Source organism: Aythya ferina, assembly GCF_964211825.1.
Source record: "Aythya ferina genome assembly, chromosome: 3".
NCBI lineage: Eukaryota > Metazoa > Chordata > Aves > Anseriformes > Anatidae > Aythya > Aythya ferina.
Window position 1 is genome coordinate 56277898 of NC_140298.1, and position 21994 is coordinate 56299891.

Below are 21994 nucleotides of genomic sequence, written 5' to 3' on the forward strand. Positions count from 1 at the left end.
GCGGCCCCGGCTCCGCCCGCGGTGCCTTCGCCGGGCGTCCCCCGGAAAACGGCGCCGCGCTCCGCCGGGGCCGCCATGGAGGACGAGGCGACGCGGGTCGCCTTCATGCAGCGGGCCCTCGACGTGGTCGGTGCCGGGGGACACCGGGGGGGCGGCCGGGACCCGTGTGCTCCTTGGCCTCCCCCCCCCCCTCGGCTCACCCCCGCCGTTTGTGTCCCCCCCGCAGGCCCGAGGAGCGCTGGAGGTCGGGGAGGTGCCCGTGGGCTGCCTGCTGGTGTACGAGGGCCGGGTGCTGGGGGAGGGCAGGAACGAGGTGAACGAGACCAAGAATGTGAGTGAGGGGCCGGGGGGTCCCCGGGGGGGCTGGGGAGGGTCGGGGGGAGGAGGCGGCGTCGCTATCTGCCTCCCTTGGTGGTGCTCCTGGCACCCGAGGGCTGCTGCTGCTGCACTGCCTGGCCGCCCCCTCCACGGAGAGGTTCTTCCCGATGCCGTGTTACACGATAAGGGCACGTCATGAAATGTGAACCGAAAATCCAGCTCTCTTGCTTTTCTAGGAAAGCTCCCATGCAACCAGAGGGATCGTTTCGGATGGATAAAGAAGACGAGGAGCTGGGAAGTGGTGTGCGGTTGCGGAGTGCGTAGGCTCGCAAAACCTGATGGGTCATTTCCACACTTGTTCCGTTCACAAAAGTATCACTTTTAGAGTTTTAGACCTGATGCTTGCAGTTTTAGCCGTAAAGTCAGGTCTTACACATGCCGAAAGACCCATTAAACTCAGCAAGGATTTTGTGCAGCTGGAAGATCTGTATACATGGATCTGACTGCAAGATCTAGCTGAAATTTATATTCAGTGTCTCTAATCTCAAAATGTGATAAAAGGTGAAAATAAATCTCGTAGGTTCAAAAACATATGAGTAAAGATGAACCATTATACTAATTGTAATAAGACGTTCATAACATATTAAAACAATTTTGTTACAACTCCAGAAAGTTCGGTGGCATAGAAGGCAGGTATTTCAATTTATATCCATGCAAACACCAGAGGAACGCAGATAGTTCTTGGGAAAAGTCTGCCAGAGATACTAATGCTGTGTACAAATTGTGTGATAGTAGATGGTCAGAACATAACTGGTGAGGCTGATAACAAAATCATAATCAATTTAAATCACAATCGATTTAAAATGTTAGGGAAGTTTTCTGCCTTTTTTATATTAGCATCAGGTTTGCTTGAATGTACGTACATAAATCCAAGTGGCTTGATTTCAAAATTTCCAGCTGCATTTTGGAAACAGTACGCTGTTAGTATCTTTGAAAGCCAAGTCAGTTTTAAGTTTCTGTTTAGCTCAAGTTGCAATTCTTTTGTCACTTAATTCTCATAAACATTTACATTGTAGTGACAGGAAACTCTGGATGTGCTCACTGCATCCAAATTTCCGACCATGCAGTTAATTGCTCCACACAGTGTGAAAGAAATTGTGAGCTCCAAAGAAGCACTTACTGGGACATGTGGATGTGGGAAAGTGTTTTCAGTTTTCTCCTAAGGACTTCTGGCATTGTTTAGGAACAGTCCTGGAGAGGAAGGAAAAAACAAAACAAAACAAAAAAAAACAACTCTGGAACCACTGAGACAGTTCCAGCAGACATCAGAAATTTGTCAAGTTCCACTTTAAATCTAATTTTTTGCCTCGTCTCATATTGGAGGACTTCTCCAGAACATCATTCCTTAGATGGCTAGAAAACATCTGATTTCCAGTTTAAACTTAAGACCCATTTATGTCTGTTCTCCTGCCAGCATCGTCCTTTGTTTTACATAGCTTGGATGTATTTAAAGTCACAACCCTTCTCAGCTTTTGTTTTCTCCAAGGCTCTCAGAAGACAAGCTCTCTTTTTGTGTTCATTCTAATTCTTCTGTACATCCATGCCAGTTTTGATTCATCTTTCTTGAATTCAGTTAACCAGAACTGTATGTTTTATTCCAGATGGACTTTCTCTTGCGCCTTGTTTGATAGCAGTAATACTTCCACTCTCCCTGGAAGTAAGTCTGCTCCTCTTTTTTGGAGCTGCCTTTGTCTTTAGTGCCATTTTGTAATGCTTAGTATTTTGCTTTCTCCCCACTCCTGCCTTTAAGAAGACCGTCCATTTCTTGAGTGATACTCTGACCCTGTCTCTTCTGATGATGTCTTCATCACATGTTGCTAGCTATTTTATCTAGGTGTTTATCCAGTTAATGCCAGTGTCTCAGCTGAAAATGTTTATAATCAAAATGTTTATATCAAAATAATCTTTGAGCATCATTACTGATCAGTTCCCTCTGTGCAAAGATTTCCCCTCTCGGTGCAACTTCTCTTTGCTTGCCCACCCTAGATTTTTCATACTGTGCTGTTTTCCCCAGACTGACAATACTTACTTGCCTTGTGCTATGCCAGATACTTTGTTGAAGCCCAGAGAGTAGAGATCAATGTTTCTTTTGCCTAGAAAATACATTTGTCAGAGAAAGTTACTAGTTAAATTTAGTGCCAACTAATGGATGTATATCCATGTTGTATTTTATTTTGTTTCCCTTTTACAGACTATTCCTCATATTATGCCCAAAGGTTGTTGCATTGGCTGTTCTGCTGTTGAGACCAGCCTGGATCTGCTGGTGTCAGAATAGTTTGTCCTTCCTATTTTTTGTTGCAGTGACTCTGTTTGCTCTGACAGGTTTCAGTGATGTGATACTCTCCTTGATGTATTAAAAGCATTGCTATGGGACTGGCAGCCACTTGCACAAGTTCTTTGGTATTTCTGTGATGGATATGATCAACTTGTTTTTTGCCCCTCCTCTATGCCTCAAGTATTTTCAGTGTTTTCAAGGTCTCAGTTCTGTATCTCACAGTAACTTCTGTACTCTTATTCTGCCTTTTCACCCCATTCTCAGTATCATCCTTACTGAAGAACCAAAATATTAATTTGCTTTTGGAGTAGCGTTATATATAAGTCTCACGTCAAGGTCACTGTAGTAGCTCTAACCTTTTCACATGTTTTATCTCAAGACATTTTTACTGTTTACATAATTTATATTACGTGGTCGACTTTTGGTGATTCTTACTTTAGCCTTTGCTTGCTGACATCCAAAATGTAGATTCATGATGTCATTCTTCATTCCTAGAAAACTTTTTTCACGTTTGAAAAAAGAGTCATTTATCCAGTTAGGTCTGCAGTCCTTCCTTACATCTTTGCCCTTGCTCAGGAATCAGATTACTGCTAAGCTTTGGGTGAGATAAATTCCCTGTCTTCTCCTTCTGTAAGTCCCTGCATCTTCTGATGTAACTGACTGGCGTTAGGTGCAGGTAGTATCTTCTATATTCCTTCGTCCAGTTCCTAAACTGCTTGTTTTGTCAAAAGTTGCTGAAAGCTTTCAGATTTTTTCGGTCTGTTTCTTGTCACCTTGCATACTTTGTTTCTGCCCTGCATGTCCATAGCAGAACACACTAACATTAGAGATACTGCTTCTTACTCAGTGGGAGTGATTTTCAAAATTACTGATCATCGTCATATTCTTCTGGGAAAAGCTGATATTGGAAGACAGGAGTTTACATACAGCTCTGTTTCTTTATTTTATTTATTTATTTATTTATTTTAGGAGCATGGCTGTGGCGTCAGCATTTCAAAAATAGTTAGGCATGTCACTACTTGCATTCATTGGGCAATAGTGCAACAAATGTCTGTGTAAGGCGCTCGTTTTCAACAGCCTGGCGATAGTTCTCCAGCTCGTGCCAGTTCTGTGTTCCCTCTGGCAGCTCCCACATCTGTTTGCTTGTTCGCAGTCTCGCCTCAGACCAACCTGAAAATTTTCTTCCTTATAATGTGTATGACCCCTCCCAACTAGAGCTTTTTTTTTTTTTTTTTTTTTTTTTTTTTGGCATCTTTATTTCCATGTATGTTGCAATCGTATGTTTCCCACTGAAATGTTCTTTCTTCTAGGTCATTTGTTGATACATGCAGGCTTCTCATCTTTGTTATCTCCTCTTGGGTCATTGTAGCATATGTCTTTGCCCACAGCATCTCGCATGTACAGTACGTGATAATTGGAAATTAAATATTGTTTGCACTCTTAAATTACTAATGAGGCCGCAGGACAATATAGAAATTGGAGCTTTGGCCCCCTTTGTTCTTACTTGTTAATGCTTGTCTGAGTTCCAGAAGGTGAGGTTTTCAGGGTGCCGATGATATCTTTATTTCTCTGTAAAGACATTTGTACAGTTTGGGGTACTATTTTAATAATGTCAAGGCTTTTTCCCTGGTGACATCAGCTTCTCATTCCTCCTTGGAACACCATTTGCCACTCTATAAGTTTTCTTTTCCCCTTTCTACTTTTACCTGCTTTTGTCGTCTTGGCTTTACAGTAACATAAAAGAGTGGGCAAATTAAAAGATTATAGGGCTTATAGAACACGTTGAACTGAGTCAGTGACTCAGATGAAAATCATTTTTTTTTCATATGTTATTTTATACACAGCATGTCAGTAAAATGAGTTATCTAGACACAGCTCAGTATAAATTAAAACCATAAGACAGACCTAGAAGGCCATTTTTTTTCCCCCACCGTGTCTTGTCTTTAAGAGTGACCTTTAGCAGATGCTTAGGGGGGAAGCTCAAGAAACAAGAAAAGCCTAGTGTACAGTCTTCCCTTGCATATCCTTTCCACTTCTGGAAGTGAATAACTTCAGGACTTCCAGAGCCCAAGATTGCGTCTGGATCATTGCTTCTGATAGCTGTCTGTGCACATATCCTCCATGAATTTGTCTAAACCTTTTCTGAACTCTTTTATGTTGTTGGCTTCCATGGCATCCTGTGGGAATGAGTTCCTCAATTTAATTACGAGCTTTGTGAAGGAGTACTTCCTTTTGTTTGTTTTAAATTTGCTGCCTGATAATTTCATTGGGTGCCCACTTGTTAGGGGAATTAATAGATCAAAATTTACTGTGGTTTTTCCACATTTTTCATTATTTTTATAAACCTCTACCATAGTTGTCTCTACTTGGAAAACTAATGGTGCCATCTGGTGAGTTAAGAGACATAGTCCCGTTAGTCTCTGTACGGAGGCTGTCCTGTAACTTTGACCACCTTTTTTTTCACCCTGTGGTGAATCTGTTCTGGCGCTCCCATAACTTGATGAGGTGAGGACAGCAAAACACTATGCATCACTGAAGTTGTGGCTGCACCAGGAGCTAATAATATTTTTTATTATGGTAGTGTAATAATCTTTTCAGTGTCTCTCTTTTCTGTTACCACAGAAGCTGGTATGACTTACACTGACTGCGTGGCTCTTCCTAATTTGTGCTCCCAAGATGAGCAGAGGCCTAAAAGCCACTTCGTTTACTCACTGTACAAAGCAGTGTTGTAGGTTGGAGTCACGTTGTGCTCTGGTAACGAGGGCTGATTGTTTGTATTTTTTGAATTCCTGCTCAAAAGTTGAAAAGCCACTATGCTGTTTATGTCTCTTTGATTTGAGGGGCACAGAACTAGAATAGCCTCAACTTACACTTTTGAGTTACGGTAGCTGTAGTAGTTCTGAGGGATCATTCTGCAGGAGGGCATTGCATCTGGTGTCTCCATAATGTGTCTGCACTGAGACTTCAGCTGATGTGGTCTCATTTATTCAACAAGGGAACCTTCACGACAGCATTTCACTAGTAGGTCTGGAGGAATCATGTCTGCATATTGATTCAGATCCATGTTTTCATTCCTAGGGGGCTCATTACTATGTTAGTTGAAATTACAAGTGTGCTCCTGGAATAAATTCCTTGTCTGCTTACCAGGCTTTGGTTTGTGTCTCAGAGAAGGCAAACTTGTCCTTTCAGCTGAAGCTATGCTGAAAAGATGCACTCAGAGAGCATACCTAATGCACTCCAGCTGTCCATGGGAATATACTCCATGCGACTAAACTGGAGCTAGTCCAGTGTGATCTCCCTTGAATTGGTGTCAAGTCCTCAGCACTGTTCTGCTCTGTGGATATGCTCTTGCTGTTAATGTAGGTGCAGGCAACATACATGTAGATCTCTGTAGGAGTTTTAAAACATTTTTAAACAATATTAAACTTACCATTAACTTATTTATACGTGAGTCCTTTGCCATATAGCATACAGCAACTTGCAGTTATCGCCACTTATCTTTGCAGTACTGAAACTAACCCAAATTCATGTATTGAGAGGAAGTTATCTAAGATCACACAAAGACATATGTAGCAGGAGTAGAATTTGTATTGCTGAAGTCTTAATCTAGCTCCTGGATCAGAAACATCCCTTCTACCAAGAAGATTAAGAACAAGAAAAATACAGTCTTATTTTAAATACATATCAGGCTGTGTAACCAGAGACTCCTTGCATAGCTAGTACTTTGTCGTGTTTTTACTGTAACATTTGATCGGCAAAACACCGGCAAAACACGCTGCTGCAGCCATTACAGAGCAGTACTGGGAGAACACAGATGGTTCTGGGGCTCTCTGCAATTAAATTCAGCACTTCTATTGTGTTCACATTTTTGTGCCATACCCATTGCTATGACCTCTGTGCTACTTACCACTCAGTCATCTTGGACTGAAAAAAGAGAAATCAATATCCTTGTAATCAGGCATGTGCTGCATTCCCTGCCTGTTAGATGAGACTTGCTGTGTACGTATGTATTCCTGAGCAGTGTTAAACCTCATGCAAACTGAAAGTGCTGTGCCTACCAGAGCAGGCCTACAAATTCCAGAAATGCACTGAAATTATTAAGTACTTACCATATATTCAGTTCTGTGCATGCACAGTAAAATTGTCAGAGGGAAAGGTACCAGCTGAGAGCAGTTTCTTACTGTTGCCAGAGAAATTCACCTGACCTGCATCCTTGGTCTTGGAAGCAAGCTGTGGGCTGGATGAGTTGTTCTAGTGTTTTTTTTATGTCCCATGATCTGCAAATAGAGCTTTTCTTATGCTGGCTTGACAGAGAGAGGAGAATTTCCAAGCAGACTCCTCTCTCTATGAACAGGTAGAAGAAAGAACAGGTTTGAGCTTGTGGATCTTGTGTGTGCTGCGTATGAGACTGAAGTTGAATGTATTCTTACTTGGGTTGAGTATTTCTTCTGCAGTTTGGGCTGCACAGAATTGGAAATGTTTTCTCACAAAATCTCTTCTGCAACTTGAACGAGCAAAGTGGTGTGCTAACATGAGCCTTCTCAAGAAAACCTTGTGTTACTTCTTCAACAGAAGTGAAAATAATTGCACTACTAATAAATTAGACATCAGGCTATTGTGATTTTGACTTGGACGAATAATTTTATGGCACTGTATTCTGTTTCCATTGTGTCTGTATAAGTGAGAAGTTCCAAGCTGTGAATCAATACAAACTTTAAGAAAATGTTTATTTTTATGTCCTAGCCTACTCGACATGCAGAAATGGTGGCAATTGATCAGGTCCTGGACTGGTGCCAGCAAAACAATAAAAATCACGAGGAAGTGTTTTCAAACTCAGTGTTGTACGTAACTGTGGAGCCTTGCATCATGTGTGCGGCTGCAGTGCGCTTGATGAGTATCCTTTAAAGGTTCTCATGCTGGGAAACCCAAATGTCAGTCGTTTGGTATTGAGCCTACAGAGAGGGGCTTGACACTGTCAGGCAAAGCCAACAAGGTTACCATCTTACTGCTTGAGAGTCTGTGCCGTCCTCCATTTACTGCACGGTAAGTAAGGAGAGATTCAAGAACAAAAGAGCAGTTTCGACAATGATTTCTCTTAGGGATATAAAAATATGCTTTAGAAATATCTGTTATTACATAAAATCAGCTAGTCTCAGTTCAGTGTTCAGTTCTGAACAGTGTGAGAGGTAGTAAAACAAGGTTTTGTATGCCTCTGTTTTGGAATTCATGCTTCTGAGGAATGTTGTGGATTTTCAGCAGTGCATCTTAGACTATTCAGAAATAAGTTCTGATTTTAGGAGGGAGGAATTACAGTGCAGACTAATTTTGTTTGAAAAGTACAAGCACATTTTAGTGAAATTTAATGACTACTTTAATCAGGCTACTTTACTTCCTGCTTGGTTTTCACTTAATACCTTAACTCATTCACATAAATTCCACGGGTCGTATATGGCTGTCAAAACGAGCGATTTGGAGGCTGTGGCTCAGTTTTGAGCATCTCATCTGATGATATGGTAGACACAGGAGAACCATTTGAAGTAAGCTATAAAACGTTTTCCTTTGTTTTCAGCTAGGGTACTATGCCTAGCTTAGGGTACTCTGCTTTGAGAATGTTATGGATCAGATTAAGGGGTTTCAGGTGAAAGATGATAAGATGTCAAGGAAACTTGACTTAAGAAGAGAACTATAAGTCCTTAAAGAAAAGAAAATTGAGGGAAAGCCTGGTAATCATAAATTATTTAAAAGGATGCATCAAAGAGGAGAGGAAAGAATTATACTCATGGTACAAGGTAAAGAACAAGTATATCTAAAAGATGAGCAGTACTCAGAACAGTAACAGCTACAGGAGGAGACAAGGGAAAAATTGTTCTAAGCTGTAGAATATGTAAACATATAATCAATAAAGATCAGGTAACAGCAACTTACTAGGTTATTTTTTTAGCTGAGCCACTGGAAGTGATTGTATTCGTGCTCTTGGTTTATTCATACATGAGGTGAAACGTGTTACCTTAGATTGACTTCATACAGTTCAAATCCCAAAATAAATATGGACTGCAAAAGTGGCAGAGGTTTAGGTATCAGGAAGTTTTTCTGAACTGTAAGGATACTGAAGTATTGGAATTGAGTGGGGAGAAAGAGACATCTTTGTCGTTTAAGATTAGGGTTCTTAGAATTTTTTTCTGCACTTAACATTTATGATTTAATGAATGTAAAAGGTAATACATTTCAGCATTGTAAATAAACACTAAAGGCTCTAGGTTCAGAAAGAATTTAAGTCACCAAGACAATACCATTTGGCAGTCTTCTGCTAACATATTAAGTAAGCATCTTTCTGGCAGGGTGTTTGTGAGACCATCATCTGAATTAATTATTATTGTCCATACTGCAGGAGCATTCATTTGCTCACATTGGCACGTGGTATTTAATCTTTCTATATGTTCAGTGGAAAGAAAGGAGAAGATTTATGATAACTACAGATCCTTCATTTGTTTCTTTAGGCAGCTGCAATGGGATGTATAGGTGTAATGAATTCCTTTCTGTTGCGGATGGGGATTTCCTTTAGTGTTAGTGACATTTAAATGCTTTGTCATCAGTGTTCATGGATGGGAAAAATATTTTGGAAGGACCAACAAGGTCTAAGAGGAAGTATTAGAAATAAAAAATGGTGTGTGAAAGAATGTTTTCCGGTAATTTCCACAAATACCCAAACGTACATCTCTTACATTTCCAAGTGCTTGCCAAGTATATGGTGTAAGTTGAAAATGCACGGAAGTAACTTAAGTAAAATTTTTACACACTAATTTGTAATAGAGTTTAACTTTTAAGTTACTAGGGAAATGGCTTATTCTGCTGAGTCTGGACATTGTATTTTTAAAATACATTAGGTATTCTGCCTGGAAAGATGATTTTCTGACCCCCAAATAGTTAAAGGCACATGTTAAGTTAGCAGAATAGACAGTGCAGTTGTTTACAATTGCTCTATACTTAAGGCATTATTTTGAAGCATGGACTATGTTATTTTCAGATGCACTCATAAACATTATTCTAATTTGAACAGTGCATGTCTGGCTATTATGCCAAAGAAGCAGTGGAACTGTTAAAAGCTTTCTACAGACAAGAAAATCCTAATGGTAGGTTTCACATTAATGGATCTATTTTGTTCCCAACTTAAATGCTGGCACTCATATTTTGCAATTCACTTCTGATGTTTTTTTCTCCCTTTCTGTTTCTTCATGGTAGCACCAAAATCAAAAGTACGGAAAAAAGATCGTCGTAAGTAGGCCTATGCTGATGTGAAACAGAAGTTTACAAAAACATTATATGCGAAGGTTTCTTCAGCATCCGTCTTTTTCAGAATGTATGGTCAAATTAAACTATGTTAAATATGTTCTATGTGGTGTTTTTACTAATAAGATACTACCTGTTCCTGCGTCTCTGCCCATGTCTGTGATTTCTTCTTAATATGTATTACCAAGCAGAACAATAAGTGACTGTTCTGAGGTGAGGGGAAGATTTATGGTTCAGGTTGAGGTATTTACAGCCCGATGGATCCACTAAAATGAAGCCATTCTGTACAGCACATTCTAGGATATTTTCATCTGTCTGGAGAAGCATCTTGCTTTTCAATAGCAAATGTTTGCTTAGGCAAGTACGTAAATCTCTCAGAAGCTTACATTTGTAAGGCCTTCACCATTCTGGTGCATATGTTTAATCAAAAGACTCTAAGGCACTGTATGGTCCTTGAAGATTTGAGATAAGACTGTTATAACAGTTCTTCATTATTGTTTACACCCCCTCTAGCGTACACCAAAATTTCAAACAGGTTCTAGAAGTCATATAGATATCTAGACAAGACTATATGCAAAACAGCATGTTTCAATTTGCACATGCTATTGCTAATAAACATAAACAGACATCACTTGGCTTTTTATACAGCAGCATTTTCATACAAAGTTGTGGAGAATGTGAAATCTCATCAGACTATCCACTCCTCTCATGAATATTAGCACTTTAGCACAAGAAATGCTTTATCATTAAGAATCTGCTACGAGTCATTCTCAGCTACTACATTACATTAGTTAAAATGGTCAGATACATGTCAACACAAGGATAGGAAATTGCTAATAGAATGAATAAAATATCTGAGATACCGTATCTTTTCATAGTGCTGGTTGGTTTTGTCATTTCCATGTACTTTGCTTGGCCGTGCAGTAATTTATAATCCAGAAGAGGGCCTTGCAGTTCCACTAATGAATTACGAATACAAGCGCAGTTCAGTCTTGATTATGTTGCTCTTAGTGGATAGTTATCTTAAACATGACATGTAGTTTAAATCATTGATATTCAGAAATTTGAGAAATGCTTTAAGTTTTTTTTTTTTAATGTGGAAGAGTGGTTTAGAATTCTATGACTATAAAAATTCAGTACAATTAAACCTTTTAGATATTTCAAATGAATACGTTCAGTGGTGTGTTTTTTTTAAGTGCATTAAAATCATTACTTTGTTACCATTGCTCCTAATAAGCTATAATTTATATTTTTTTGTGCTTACTTACTGTTTACACAGTGAAAAGGGAAAGGAGCATTTTTACCTTAATATCTGATCTCAGAGTTTAGAAATACTCTTCCTTTAACGTAAGCCCCTTAAGTTACATCTGTGACCTATCCTGTCCTCCTGACCCCATGACCATTACTTAACAACACTCAGGTATTTGCCCCTCCATAAGCAATAGTAGTTACGACTACAAACAGAGACTCTTTCACCTTCAGAGCTGCAAGGGCTCATGAAACAGACAGCGATGGTGGAAAAGCTATTTAGAAAAAGACCATTTTTAAAGACTGTGACCAAGAAATGGTCACACCTGTGGTTACTGTGTTGGGTTAGGAATACAAGGTAGCTATTTATGCATACAGATACATATATTCAATTCTCATCTGGACTATAATTTTTTCATGTCTTGAAAAAGTCCAAATTAAGACTTTAGACTTCCAGACTGTCACAGACACCAATGGCAGTAGGAAATGGAGCCCACCTATTGTTCTGGACCAGAACCTAAGTCTCTTGGCACCTGTTCTTCTGCAGAGTGACTAAGAACACTTTCCTTCCCCACTGTGTTGTTACAAAGAAGAATGGTGTTGATATTTGCATATTATGACAGTAGGAGCCACATAAAAAAGCAGACAGATTATTGGTAATAGAAGAAAACATTTTAAAAGCTGTGTCCAATTCCACAATCCTTACGTGTGGAATAAAAAATACTTTTTTTAACAGGAACCGATGGTGACCTGACATTTAGAAAACAGTGTAAGTCCTGCTCAGAGCTCAGGGAGACTGAAGAGGGTGTCAAAAATTTCTGTGAAGAGCAATCAGGGATAACAGCATGCATTTTAGATAATGGGCAAGAAAGAGGAAGAGCACAGCAAGGTAAAAAATGATGTATTACAGAAAAGATACAAAAGATGCTTCTGTTTACTATTTGCGGTAGCAGTAGTATTGGGAGACACATGCAGATGCATGGTGTTTAAGTATAATAGTTAACTATCCTGGGGAACGGACTGCTAAAGGATCATGTTGAAAAAAAGCTCCCGCAGTGGCAGTGGCAGCTCCTGCTGCTTTTCTTGTGGGCAGGCACCCAGAGAGGCTGGTGCTATTTACCTGTGCCTGCCACTGCCTTCAGAGGTGTGCCTGGGGCGGTTGTTCCTATCTCAGAGGCGTTGCAGCTCTTCCTAAGTATGAACGGACCAAGAGCCTTTTCAGAAGGGGAAATCATTCCAATTATTTTCTGTGAGCAGGTGACCACTTTGTCTGATCTGAGCCTTCTCGAGTCCAGATAGTGAGATGTCTTGTTCCAAGCTAGGGCCACAATTTGTTTGGCCCTATTTCCCTCTCTCAGAAACATGTTTTCCTGCAATATACATCAAGAAGACGGAGTACACAGCCCCCTTAAACTCCTATAGTAACTTTTGAGTTTGTCAGTGTTGTTCAGAGTAATATTCACAAACCTGAATGCTTCACAGGAAGGACATCTGGGATCCTGGGCAGCCAGCTCTTGGTTCAGGCTCAGAGTAACATCTCCATGGCCATCCTCCTCACATGGGCTGGAAGAAGGCAGAAGGTGGCCACTGCTGTTTGCTGGCCCAGATCAGAAAATGAACTTACAAGAAACACTATTAATGAAATAGAGAAAGAAGAATGTCAGAAAAAAAAATAATTAAACTGTTGTTGAATTGCTTATTTAGCAAGAAGGAGACAGTTGCTCGTGGCTGCACAAGCATAGGCTTGGTTTGTAACTTGCTACCAAATAAGATCTTGCAGCAAACCAAGCCAGAGGCACCCCAGGAATCAATAGCTGATTGATACACAACCTGGAAGAAGTGTTGCTGTCTGCTTGTTAGGGGCCTGAACCTGAGGCTTTGGCTCTAGCCCTAAAAGAGTGTCAAGTGCAATAACCTTAATTGTTGCTGCCACCTGGAAAACCCAGAGCAGCAGCTTATAAATGCTGCTATTCATTTTCACAATGCTTTCACTTATTTATATCTGTGTCTGTTGCTGCATAGCAGGCCTCGAGAGCACCAGTAAATATATTCAACTGGTTTACTTAAAGAGGTTTAAATGCCTCACATTGCAGTTTTTCCCTTGTTACTTGATAAATAAATACGTAGGCTTCAGCACTGCATTTGCCTTGGACAGTATTTTTGCCAGTTCATCACAGGCATGCATGGTTTTATTTCAGCATTTGGTTTGCTTGTCAATAGTCTGACATCAAAATATATTGACCCAGCTAGGAGGGCAAGGAAGCAAAACAACACGGCTTTGTCTCTGCTAAACCAATTACAATGACAATCCAAGGCTATAATAAATATGTCTTGTGACTTGCACACTAGAAGAGAGGCTGAATTTAAATTATAGCTTTGGGTTTTGAAATGCTCACTGATCCATTCCACTCCTATTAAGAGCGCCTTCCGCTCTGCGAAATTAAGTGATATCTTTACATGACAGTTTAATTAATTTATTTTTCAATATGTACATTTATGGAGTTTCTCCATTAAGCTTTTGAAATGTCTGTAGGTCCTATGCATTAATGTAAATGCGCCATGGCCCATAATTACCTTTGGCAGGCTCAGGGCACTGATAAAAAGATTATATTTTTAAAAACTAAAGTCTTCAAACTTCCCCAGCGCTTGGCAGGAAATCTATTTCTGTGTTTTATTTGGAGCAAGACTGGGGAGCCTGCAGCCAACAACTCCAGTGTAGGCAGTAACTGTTACATTTTAGAAGAAAATACATTTGACACTAAACGAGAGAAGGAGAGAGGAAGACAATTAGTGCTGGAGTAGTAGAAGCAGCTGTTTGTTTGTTTTGCCTTGTGGCTGCCAATATATACCCTTATCATTAAAGTGCATCTCAAAACGGGGTGTTTTCTACAAAATTACTTCACAAAACATGGATCTTTGTCTTTTTAAGGGGCTGCCCCAAAATGAGTTTATCTTCCTTTTTCACAATAGCTCTGTGATAGCCAAGAATGCCGGATTCTCCCCTTGCCTCCTCCTCCTTCCTTTCTAAAAATGAACTTTTCAGGGATATAGAGAACTCAGAGAAGTTTGAAGGAGAGCAGATGGCCAGCAGTGATCCAATAGGATGTAAAACTTCAGTTAGGTAGTCGCTTGGCAGTCAAGTGCAAGTGAGCCTGTGATGTTTCCATAGCGATGTTTTTACATGGTGCCTTACTTTCGTCTTTTGAAAATCTAAGCGGTTAAAAAAAGGGTGATAACATGCAATGAAGGGCTCTGTAGACCTGAACGTGTGGCATGGTGTAATTAACTCTGCCCTTCCCTGTCAGTGCAAGCGGGGAACCAGGGCAGCAACTTGGGCTCCTCACCACTGAAGAGAGGTGCAGAGACCTCAGCTGCACTTACACACAGCTCCAGCTCGTGTGGTGCTTGTGTGGGCTGCTCGAGTTGCTGGATAAAGTAGGGGCAGTTTCTGAAATTGAGAAATGACTCAGATGCTAGCACTGTTGGGGAGGGATTGTTCAGCCACCGATTTTTATGGTGTCAGGATTTCACATTTACATATGGTGGAAGGTTTTTGGGGGCACTTTTGTAATCTTCAGAGCTTTCTCTGCAAAAAGGAAGCGGTGTAATAAACATTGACGTGACTTTGATTCCTACTTTCTCCTTTTGAAGTCTGAGAGGTAGCCATTAAAGCTGCATTAATTTGTGAGGTTATAAACAGCTGCCATTATCAGTGCAGCCATACTGGGTGAGAGAAACAAGATTTGTAGGGAGAGGCAATATCTTTTGCTAAGCCAAATGATACAGTTGGAAAAAACAGGCCAGCTTTTAAACAACAAGCAGTGGGGACACTGAGTTCAATAGCTTACCAGCTTTTTCCACACACCTAATGAGAGTAAAATGAAAATAAGTACATGTATCTACATACTCTCTCCCTGCAAACCTACATCTGGACAAATTTGACTATCACCTGGTCTGACTAAGAAAAGAAGTTGGAGGAGTCTGTGGCCTCATGGCAAACTGCTCTGAAATCCCCAGCAGCCCCCCTCTGGTGCCTTTGCACAGATGGGTCAGGCCAGCGCTTTGTGAGGGCCCTGAGCAATTTCCCTTTCCCAGAAGACTCCCAGCAAGGTGCTCAGTACAGCAGCACACTTACCCCTCACCCTACGGGATGTGTGTTGGCGTGCAGGGGATGGCAGCGGCCCTCTGCTGTGGCTGTGACCGCCGTCTGGAGCTGGGGGACTCCCAGGGAGAAGCAGCTTCCTGCTGGAGTGCTGTGGAACAGGGCAACAGTAAATTGTGTAATCTGGGATTTACAAATCCCTGAGTGAACTCCCATGAACGCTGTGGTACAGGAGAACGAAGTAGGTTTAGCCTGGGAACAAAATTACCTAGCTGCCTTCCCGTGCTCTGGCCTCACCTGTGAACTCAGAGTTACCCTGCAAGGAAACCCTCCACTTGTGTCGTGGCCAGTCTGTTAGTGCTAAACCCAACCCTGCAGACAGTGAGGAATTCTTTTCTAAGAAATCCATTTTCTCATCCTCTGCAACTTATTTCCAGTCATGTTGTGCAGCACTTGTGCTGGCAGCAGCAGTAGCAGCCTGAATGAGTCACTCAGACCAGTACCTGGCAAGTGCACTTCTTAATAGTCCAGCGTTTATCCTGTCAGGGAGCTCCACCAGGATGTTTGAGCTGCCACTTGCAGCAGGGAGGGCTGAAAGCTCTCTGCAACGGTGGCGACAAAACCTTGGTTACATACACTGCAGGGCACTTCAGTAGTGTTTCCACCACCAGGAAGATCTGGCAGCTTTGGCGTGGGCAGCTGCAGCTTGGGGAGCTTCAAAGTATGGATTTCCACAGTCCTTGCAGAACTGTTGCTCTCCTGTGCAGCAGAGGGCAGCTAGGGAATTGTCTTTGGATGGGTTGGAGCTGGGCCAAGCAGATCAGCTCAGGTGCATCCCTTCCCCATCTTCACCTGAATCATGGCTGTTTCCTCAGTGCTCGTTCCCTTCACTGTGTTGTACTGGCAGCTCGTTTGGTTCAGTCCTGCAGGGTGTATCCAAGGTAGGGCAACTCTTAAATCCTCCTGCTACCTATACCCTAAGACAGGGTTACAGGATGCCCCCATTTGGAGCCACCTGCCTGCTCATTTCATGTTTCAGACCACTGTTAGACAGGGCTATTCAGCAGCCAGCAGGACTTTTCCTGCATGCTGAGTTAGTTACAAAACTAACTGAAGGACACCTTGGTGGCTGGTGCTATGCTGAGTTCAACGCAGCCACACTGAAGCACATGCCCCCCTCTCCGTCCTGCTGCACATTTTTCCAGTTTGTGCCCTTTTTCTCCCTTGCTGCCTTCCAAAAGCCATACACAGCTGCACCATGTAGCTGAGGAGCAACAGTGATGAGGAGCCTCTGCCCTCCTGTATTTCTGCTGCTCCTGTTAGAATAATGCCAATTCCTCCAGAGTGATAACCCACAATGAGCCTAATGAAACAGCAATCTGGCATTAAGATGCGTATATAGTTGCCATTTGTTAAATTGACAGGTGACATTTGGAACATGCAGCCCCTATTCATTTTTAAAGCTAAATACTCTCTCAAAATAAAGTCTGTGCCATGAGTTTTAAAGATTTCCAGCCTAGACAGGGCCAGCTGTGCTTTTACACAATTTCTGGGCACAAGGTCAGATTTCTAGCAGCCGTCATTTTTTGCTGCAACGAACTGGACATGTCACAAACAATAAACAATTACCTGCCTCATAGATTACCTTGGACTCTAGTTTTTGTTTTTAACCTTTCCATGTAGAATTATTTATACAACAGAAAACAGGGTTTTGACACACAATTTTTAATTGCCTTGAATTTTATCATCTGCTACCTAGTCCTACTCTTCTGGATTTTTATATCTACAAGAAGATGCCAAAGGGATTCTCTGAACACCTTCTGCAATAGTTTGAAATTTACTCATAAGCATCAAGACCCACCTATCTTACAGACAAATACCTCAGATATGTTATATTTCAGAAATGGTTAAGAATGTGAATGGACTGAGCTCATCCAACTGAGGAGCACAGAAATCATGGCAAGGACTCACTATTCCTTCAAACTGATATCAACATATTCAATAGTATACTTATGATAACTTCCATTTCCAAATCCAGAAATGCTCAGAAAAAATAGGTGCTCAAACTTCAAAGCTGCACAAGCACTTGGCTGTTACTTCTTATTTATTAATTTTATTGTGCAGAGAACTCATCTAACATTTTCTTACTTAATGTATTTTCCAAGTTACTCCCTTTTAACACTAGGATGTTATTCCACTACTGCTAAGCTACCCTTCAGCTTATTTTTGCATACAAAAGAGCAAAAACGAAGTCTTCTAATATGGAGAAAAGCTGATTCTAGATGGCTAGTATTGACCAAAGTAGGGAAGCACCTCCTGTGGGTATATGCCAGGCACAAGAGCGCAGAAGATAGCGTAGTTCACCTCGTGTCCTTTCAATGACTAAGCCAACGTTGCCAAAAGGTAATGTCTCTTGACAGATGCTTTCCCCAGCAGCTAAGGCAAGAGCAGCCAAGAGCGTGGCCAGCAACCCTCTCACACTGCACTGGGTTTGCCAAGAGTCACAGCCACACGGGAACCACAAGAGGAGCAAGAGCCTGCAGAATGTTTGAGTCACAGGGACATTTTCTTTCTTCAAGTTAAAAGAAAATCTTCAATGATTTACATATGAATTGCTTCTAATGAGGACACACAAGCTCAGTTTTCCAGCAGACTTTCAACAAGGCCAAAATTAAGGATACAATTACATGGCAGAATACTAGACTGAGATCTTCATGGTTTTTATGTCAACAGTGAAGTCAGCCGCTGCTGGTGGGTGGGAAGCAGCTCTCTTTAGGGATGTTGAGCTGGTTGATTTTCTGATTACTTCAGAGAATTTTAAAAATAGCAAATTATAATAACAGGCCTATAGACTCTGTAGCAGCTTTCTGATTAATGTGAACCTCAAGATATATGCTAAATTCTCGTCCATAAGGTATGCAGTTAGAAATGTTCTGGATGCTATTTTAACCTATGTCTTCTGAGTCACATTAGTCAAAAGAATTGGCCTGTAATTTAATTATTGCAAATGGTGCATCAATGAGTTATTTCCTAGGAAAGAGAGTTAAGAAAACCCTACACTGCAATTAATGCTGAAATGGAACCCTTTTTCTTTGGCCTTCTGAAATGTTTTCCGTATGACAGGAGCCAAGTGAGACTGAAAGAGTTTTGAAAATTCTATTAGAAAGTCATCTTCACCCAGAGCTTTCCCAGAGACCAGAGGTTTTATGACTCCTTTTTATTTCTTCCTCTGCTATGGGACTACCTAACTGTTCTCTAATTTCCTGCAGAATTATAGGTATTTCCAATTTACTTAAGAGACCTTGAGTCTGTTCAGCTGTGCAAATGACTCAGATTAGTTACAGGATTTTTGAATTCAAAGGAGACATCGTTAAGGTCCACAGAGTTTGTAGCTAATACAACAGATGACCATACACAGGAACAGCATAACACCCTGTGCTTTCCTTCCTGAACTGTACTGCCAGCAGTTCCCAGACATTTCCTCATGGCTCTTAATTTCTCTGCTTTTCCACCATTTTGTAAGCAAAAGATTCTCAACTTTTGCTTCCCGTAGAAATGTAAGTATAAAGCAATTGTGCACCTGAATCACATTAAACAAGAGACCCTCACTATACTGCTTCCTCGTTACCATGCAGCTTGATGATTCAAAGCAGACGAATCAACAAAATCAGCAAAATTAAGGATTCTCTGTGGGATTTCAGGACTGTCCCATATTGAGGCAAGGAACCCAGAAAGGTTTTTAAACCCCATTTTGTTTGAAAGCATTGTGAGGAGAAGAGTATTGGGAGTTCTGTGATCCACTCCTCCAACCTTCCTTCTCCACTGTCAGCTTTTAGCTCTGTATATCATGTAGGTAGTTTGCTTTTGGGCATTCACACTCTATAAATGAAACTCAGGTCTTTCTGAACATGCTGGTAGCCTGATGCGTGGTCTGCCCATGCCTGACTCATCCAGAACACCTAAATGGGAACTTGGGCACTTCCCTTCAGACATCTTCTAGAGCCTAGCCTGCAGCCAGTGTAGATGGCACACAAGGTTTGAACTCGTGAATGAGCTTTGAACCTCTTACAGCCAGTTGGGCTATACCATGTGAGACACTTCAGAAAGTCGGCTGAATTAGGTTACTGTTGCAGTAACACTTTCCGAGGAGTGCCTTCCGAGGACAGCACTTCATGCAATCTCAGGAGATTTCACTTTGTTCTATACAGTGTGCTTGTTTTCTTCCTGACAAAAGGAAAAGGTGAGGAATAGAAGGGACTAGGAAAAAATGTCACAGAAAGAAGAATAATCAAATAAACCCAAAAGAAATGGCAAGCCAATGTGCTGCACGTGCAAAATGCTAATATGCAACATCATTAAAGCCTCGATCCTGTGAAATGTGTAGGGCATACCTGGCAGCCTGTTTTGCTGACAGTCCTATTTCTAATACATCTCTCTGCTAATTTGCTTCTGCAAAAAAAAGTTTATTTATTTATTTATTTTTAATTACTTTGGGGAAAAGGCAAAGGGAATGGTTGTGATGGAGTTGCAATAAAAATAAATGCTGTGAGTTTGAATTAATTAAACAAATGACCCATGTAGTCAGGGAAGATGGTGGAGACCAGGTTTCTGCATTTCAGCTATTTCTGGAGGCTGAAGGGAGAACAAAGGGACGGAGCTGGTTCTAACCTCTACAGCAGGTTGCACCAGAAGACCTGTACCCTTTGTCCTCCAAGGCAGAGAGCAGACACAAGGAGATGTAATTACAAAGAGCCACACAATTTACATACTCTAGTGATCTTAGCAGCAGTCCATCTTTAATTCATGCTGTGTTTGGGGAGACTCAAAGTCTGGCATGCCAAAGTTTGGGATTGGGCTGGAGGCAATCTTTGTGCTGTGGGAGAACCAGTTGTTTAAAACTATTTCTAGTACACTGTGTTCTCCACCACTTCTAGCCACTATCTAGGAACCTGTGAACCGACGCTTGTGTTGGCAAGGTGGCTTCTCTACTCCAGGTAGACTCATAGTGGGAAACCCCATCTGTTGTATAAATCACTCCTCTTTATCCAGCCCCTCCTCCCCTCTCTCCCTGCAAGTCCTGCAGGCTCAGTGTCTCTGTATCCCACTAGAATCAGACTGTAATTACCTGGCTGTAGGTCTGCCTCTTTTGGTGAGTCTTGGGCTTTGGTGATCCCACCAGAGCCTGACCTTCCCAGCATACATGAGTTCAGAGCCACCAGGAACCTCTCCTCCACAGGATGCCTATGTAAATACATCGAGTGTGTCTTTAGTTTAAAGACAAGGTTTGAACATGACTGATAGAGCAGACATACCTTTTATTTCCAGGTTGCATTTTGAATACGTTTGGTGTCTGAACTGACCACGGTTTTCAGATCCTATGGCTCTTTCTCTGTTCCGGTATGAATAACAAAGGCAAATGATCCAGTTCTCAGTGTCTTTGCCTGAAGAGATATAAATCACCTTCTAGGTATTATTTCTTCACATGTTATGTCATTTGCTGAACAATTAAGTGTGCGTTACTGAAGGATTAAAAGTGAGCCAAGGCTACAGAACATAATGCAACTTCACAGCAAGAGATGACAACGCAATTCTTTAATATTATTTCTTGTAAAACCAGATGATGTAAAATCAATTCCATGCTAAATTATGCTTTCATCTTCAGTCCTTTTAAACTTTAACCAAAAAAAAAAAAAAAAAGGAAAGGAAAGATGCCAATGGTCCATAAATAATCCCTAGATAATGTGTTAAAGACCTATGCTAAGTGGCACTCTTACAAACCCATATTTATATTAAAAACCCTCATATGCATACATTACATAAACTATAAATTGTAGCAGCTGAAAGTAAAATAAATGCATTGTGATGAACATACATCAACTTTACCATCCATTTCATGTCATCTTTGTGAGAAAAATACTTTATTTTTTAATTCTAAGCTATGTATTTTAAAAAGTTAACACAAACAAACCGTATATTTTAGCTGTATCAAAATCTAAATACCTATATCCCAGAAACAAGCAATTGCACAGAACTGAATTATAAACTATGCACGGATGAGTAATAAACCACTAAAGTTTTAAATAGAGCTCCAGAGAGAAAAGATGCCTCAGGTGTGCATCTGTATGCCTGGACAGGTAATTTAACGGATTCGTCCTTGTGAAATTCCATTTTTTTTTCAATAAATGCAGCTCTGGGTGTAATCTGGGACAGTATCTTCATAATATAGGGCTGTCCAACATTCAGTGTGCTAGCACCCAGAGCGGATCAAAAAGCAGCCAGCGATTTTGCAGGTTCTGGCTTTTGGCTTTCATCTCCCTGAAAGCCACCTGAGGGGCGCAGCAGGGCAGCGTCGCAAAAAGCCTTGGCACAGGTGCTGGCTGCTTGGGAGGACTGAAAACCAGGGGACGAACCACCCCTCCACTCCCAGCAGAGTGTCTTGGTCCCCTCCTCTGCAGGGAAAGTGTTCTGCTGTTGCTAGCACAGCAATTATGCTGCTGAAAAATCGGCTTCCAAATAATTTAGTCTTTACTTAGTGTAAGATTAAAAAAAAAAAAAAGATACAAGATGAAGGTTAATGAAATACTGGAAAGGGAATTACTCTGCAGTAATAAAATACTTGGCATGTTTCTAAGGGCACAACACCACATACAGGTCTGTAGAGGGTCCTTCAGAGCGAGGTTTCTGAGACCCCTGCACCTGTACCT

The 21994-nt window shown here is 41.1% G+C and overlaps 1 protein-coding gene and 1 long non-coding RNA gene across 2 annotated transcripts; one reads left to right on the forward strand and one right to left on the reverse strand.

Annotated features, from left to right (window-relative positions):
• Positions 1-9: 9 nt before the first annotated feature.
• On the forward strand, positions 10-10083 carry ADAT2 (adenosine deaminase tRNA specific 2). The gene is made up of 6 exons (XM_084513947.1): positions 10-126; positions 227-331; positions 7397-7547; positions 8084-8190; positions 9711-9783; positions 9893-10083. The coding sequence occupies exons 1-6, from the start codon at positions 76-78 to the stop codon at positions 9931-9933; spliced, it is 528 nt and encodes a 175-aa protein (XP_084370073.1). The 5' UTR covers positions 10-75; the 3' UTR covers positions 9934-10083.
• Positions 10084-11726: 1643 nt separating this feature from the next.
• On the reverse strand, positions 11727-20730 carry LOC311434081. The gene is made up of 5 exons (XR_014691248.1): positions 20603-20730; positions 20416-20531; positions 15324-15441; positions 12656-12785; positions 11727-12558 (listed from the first exon to the last, which is right to left on the reverse strand). It is a non-coding gene; the product is annotated as an uncharacterized lncRNA (long non-coding RNA).
• Positions 20731-21994: the final 1264 nt, after the last annotated feature.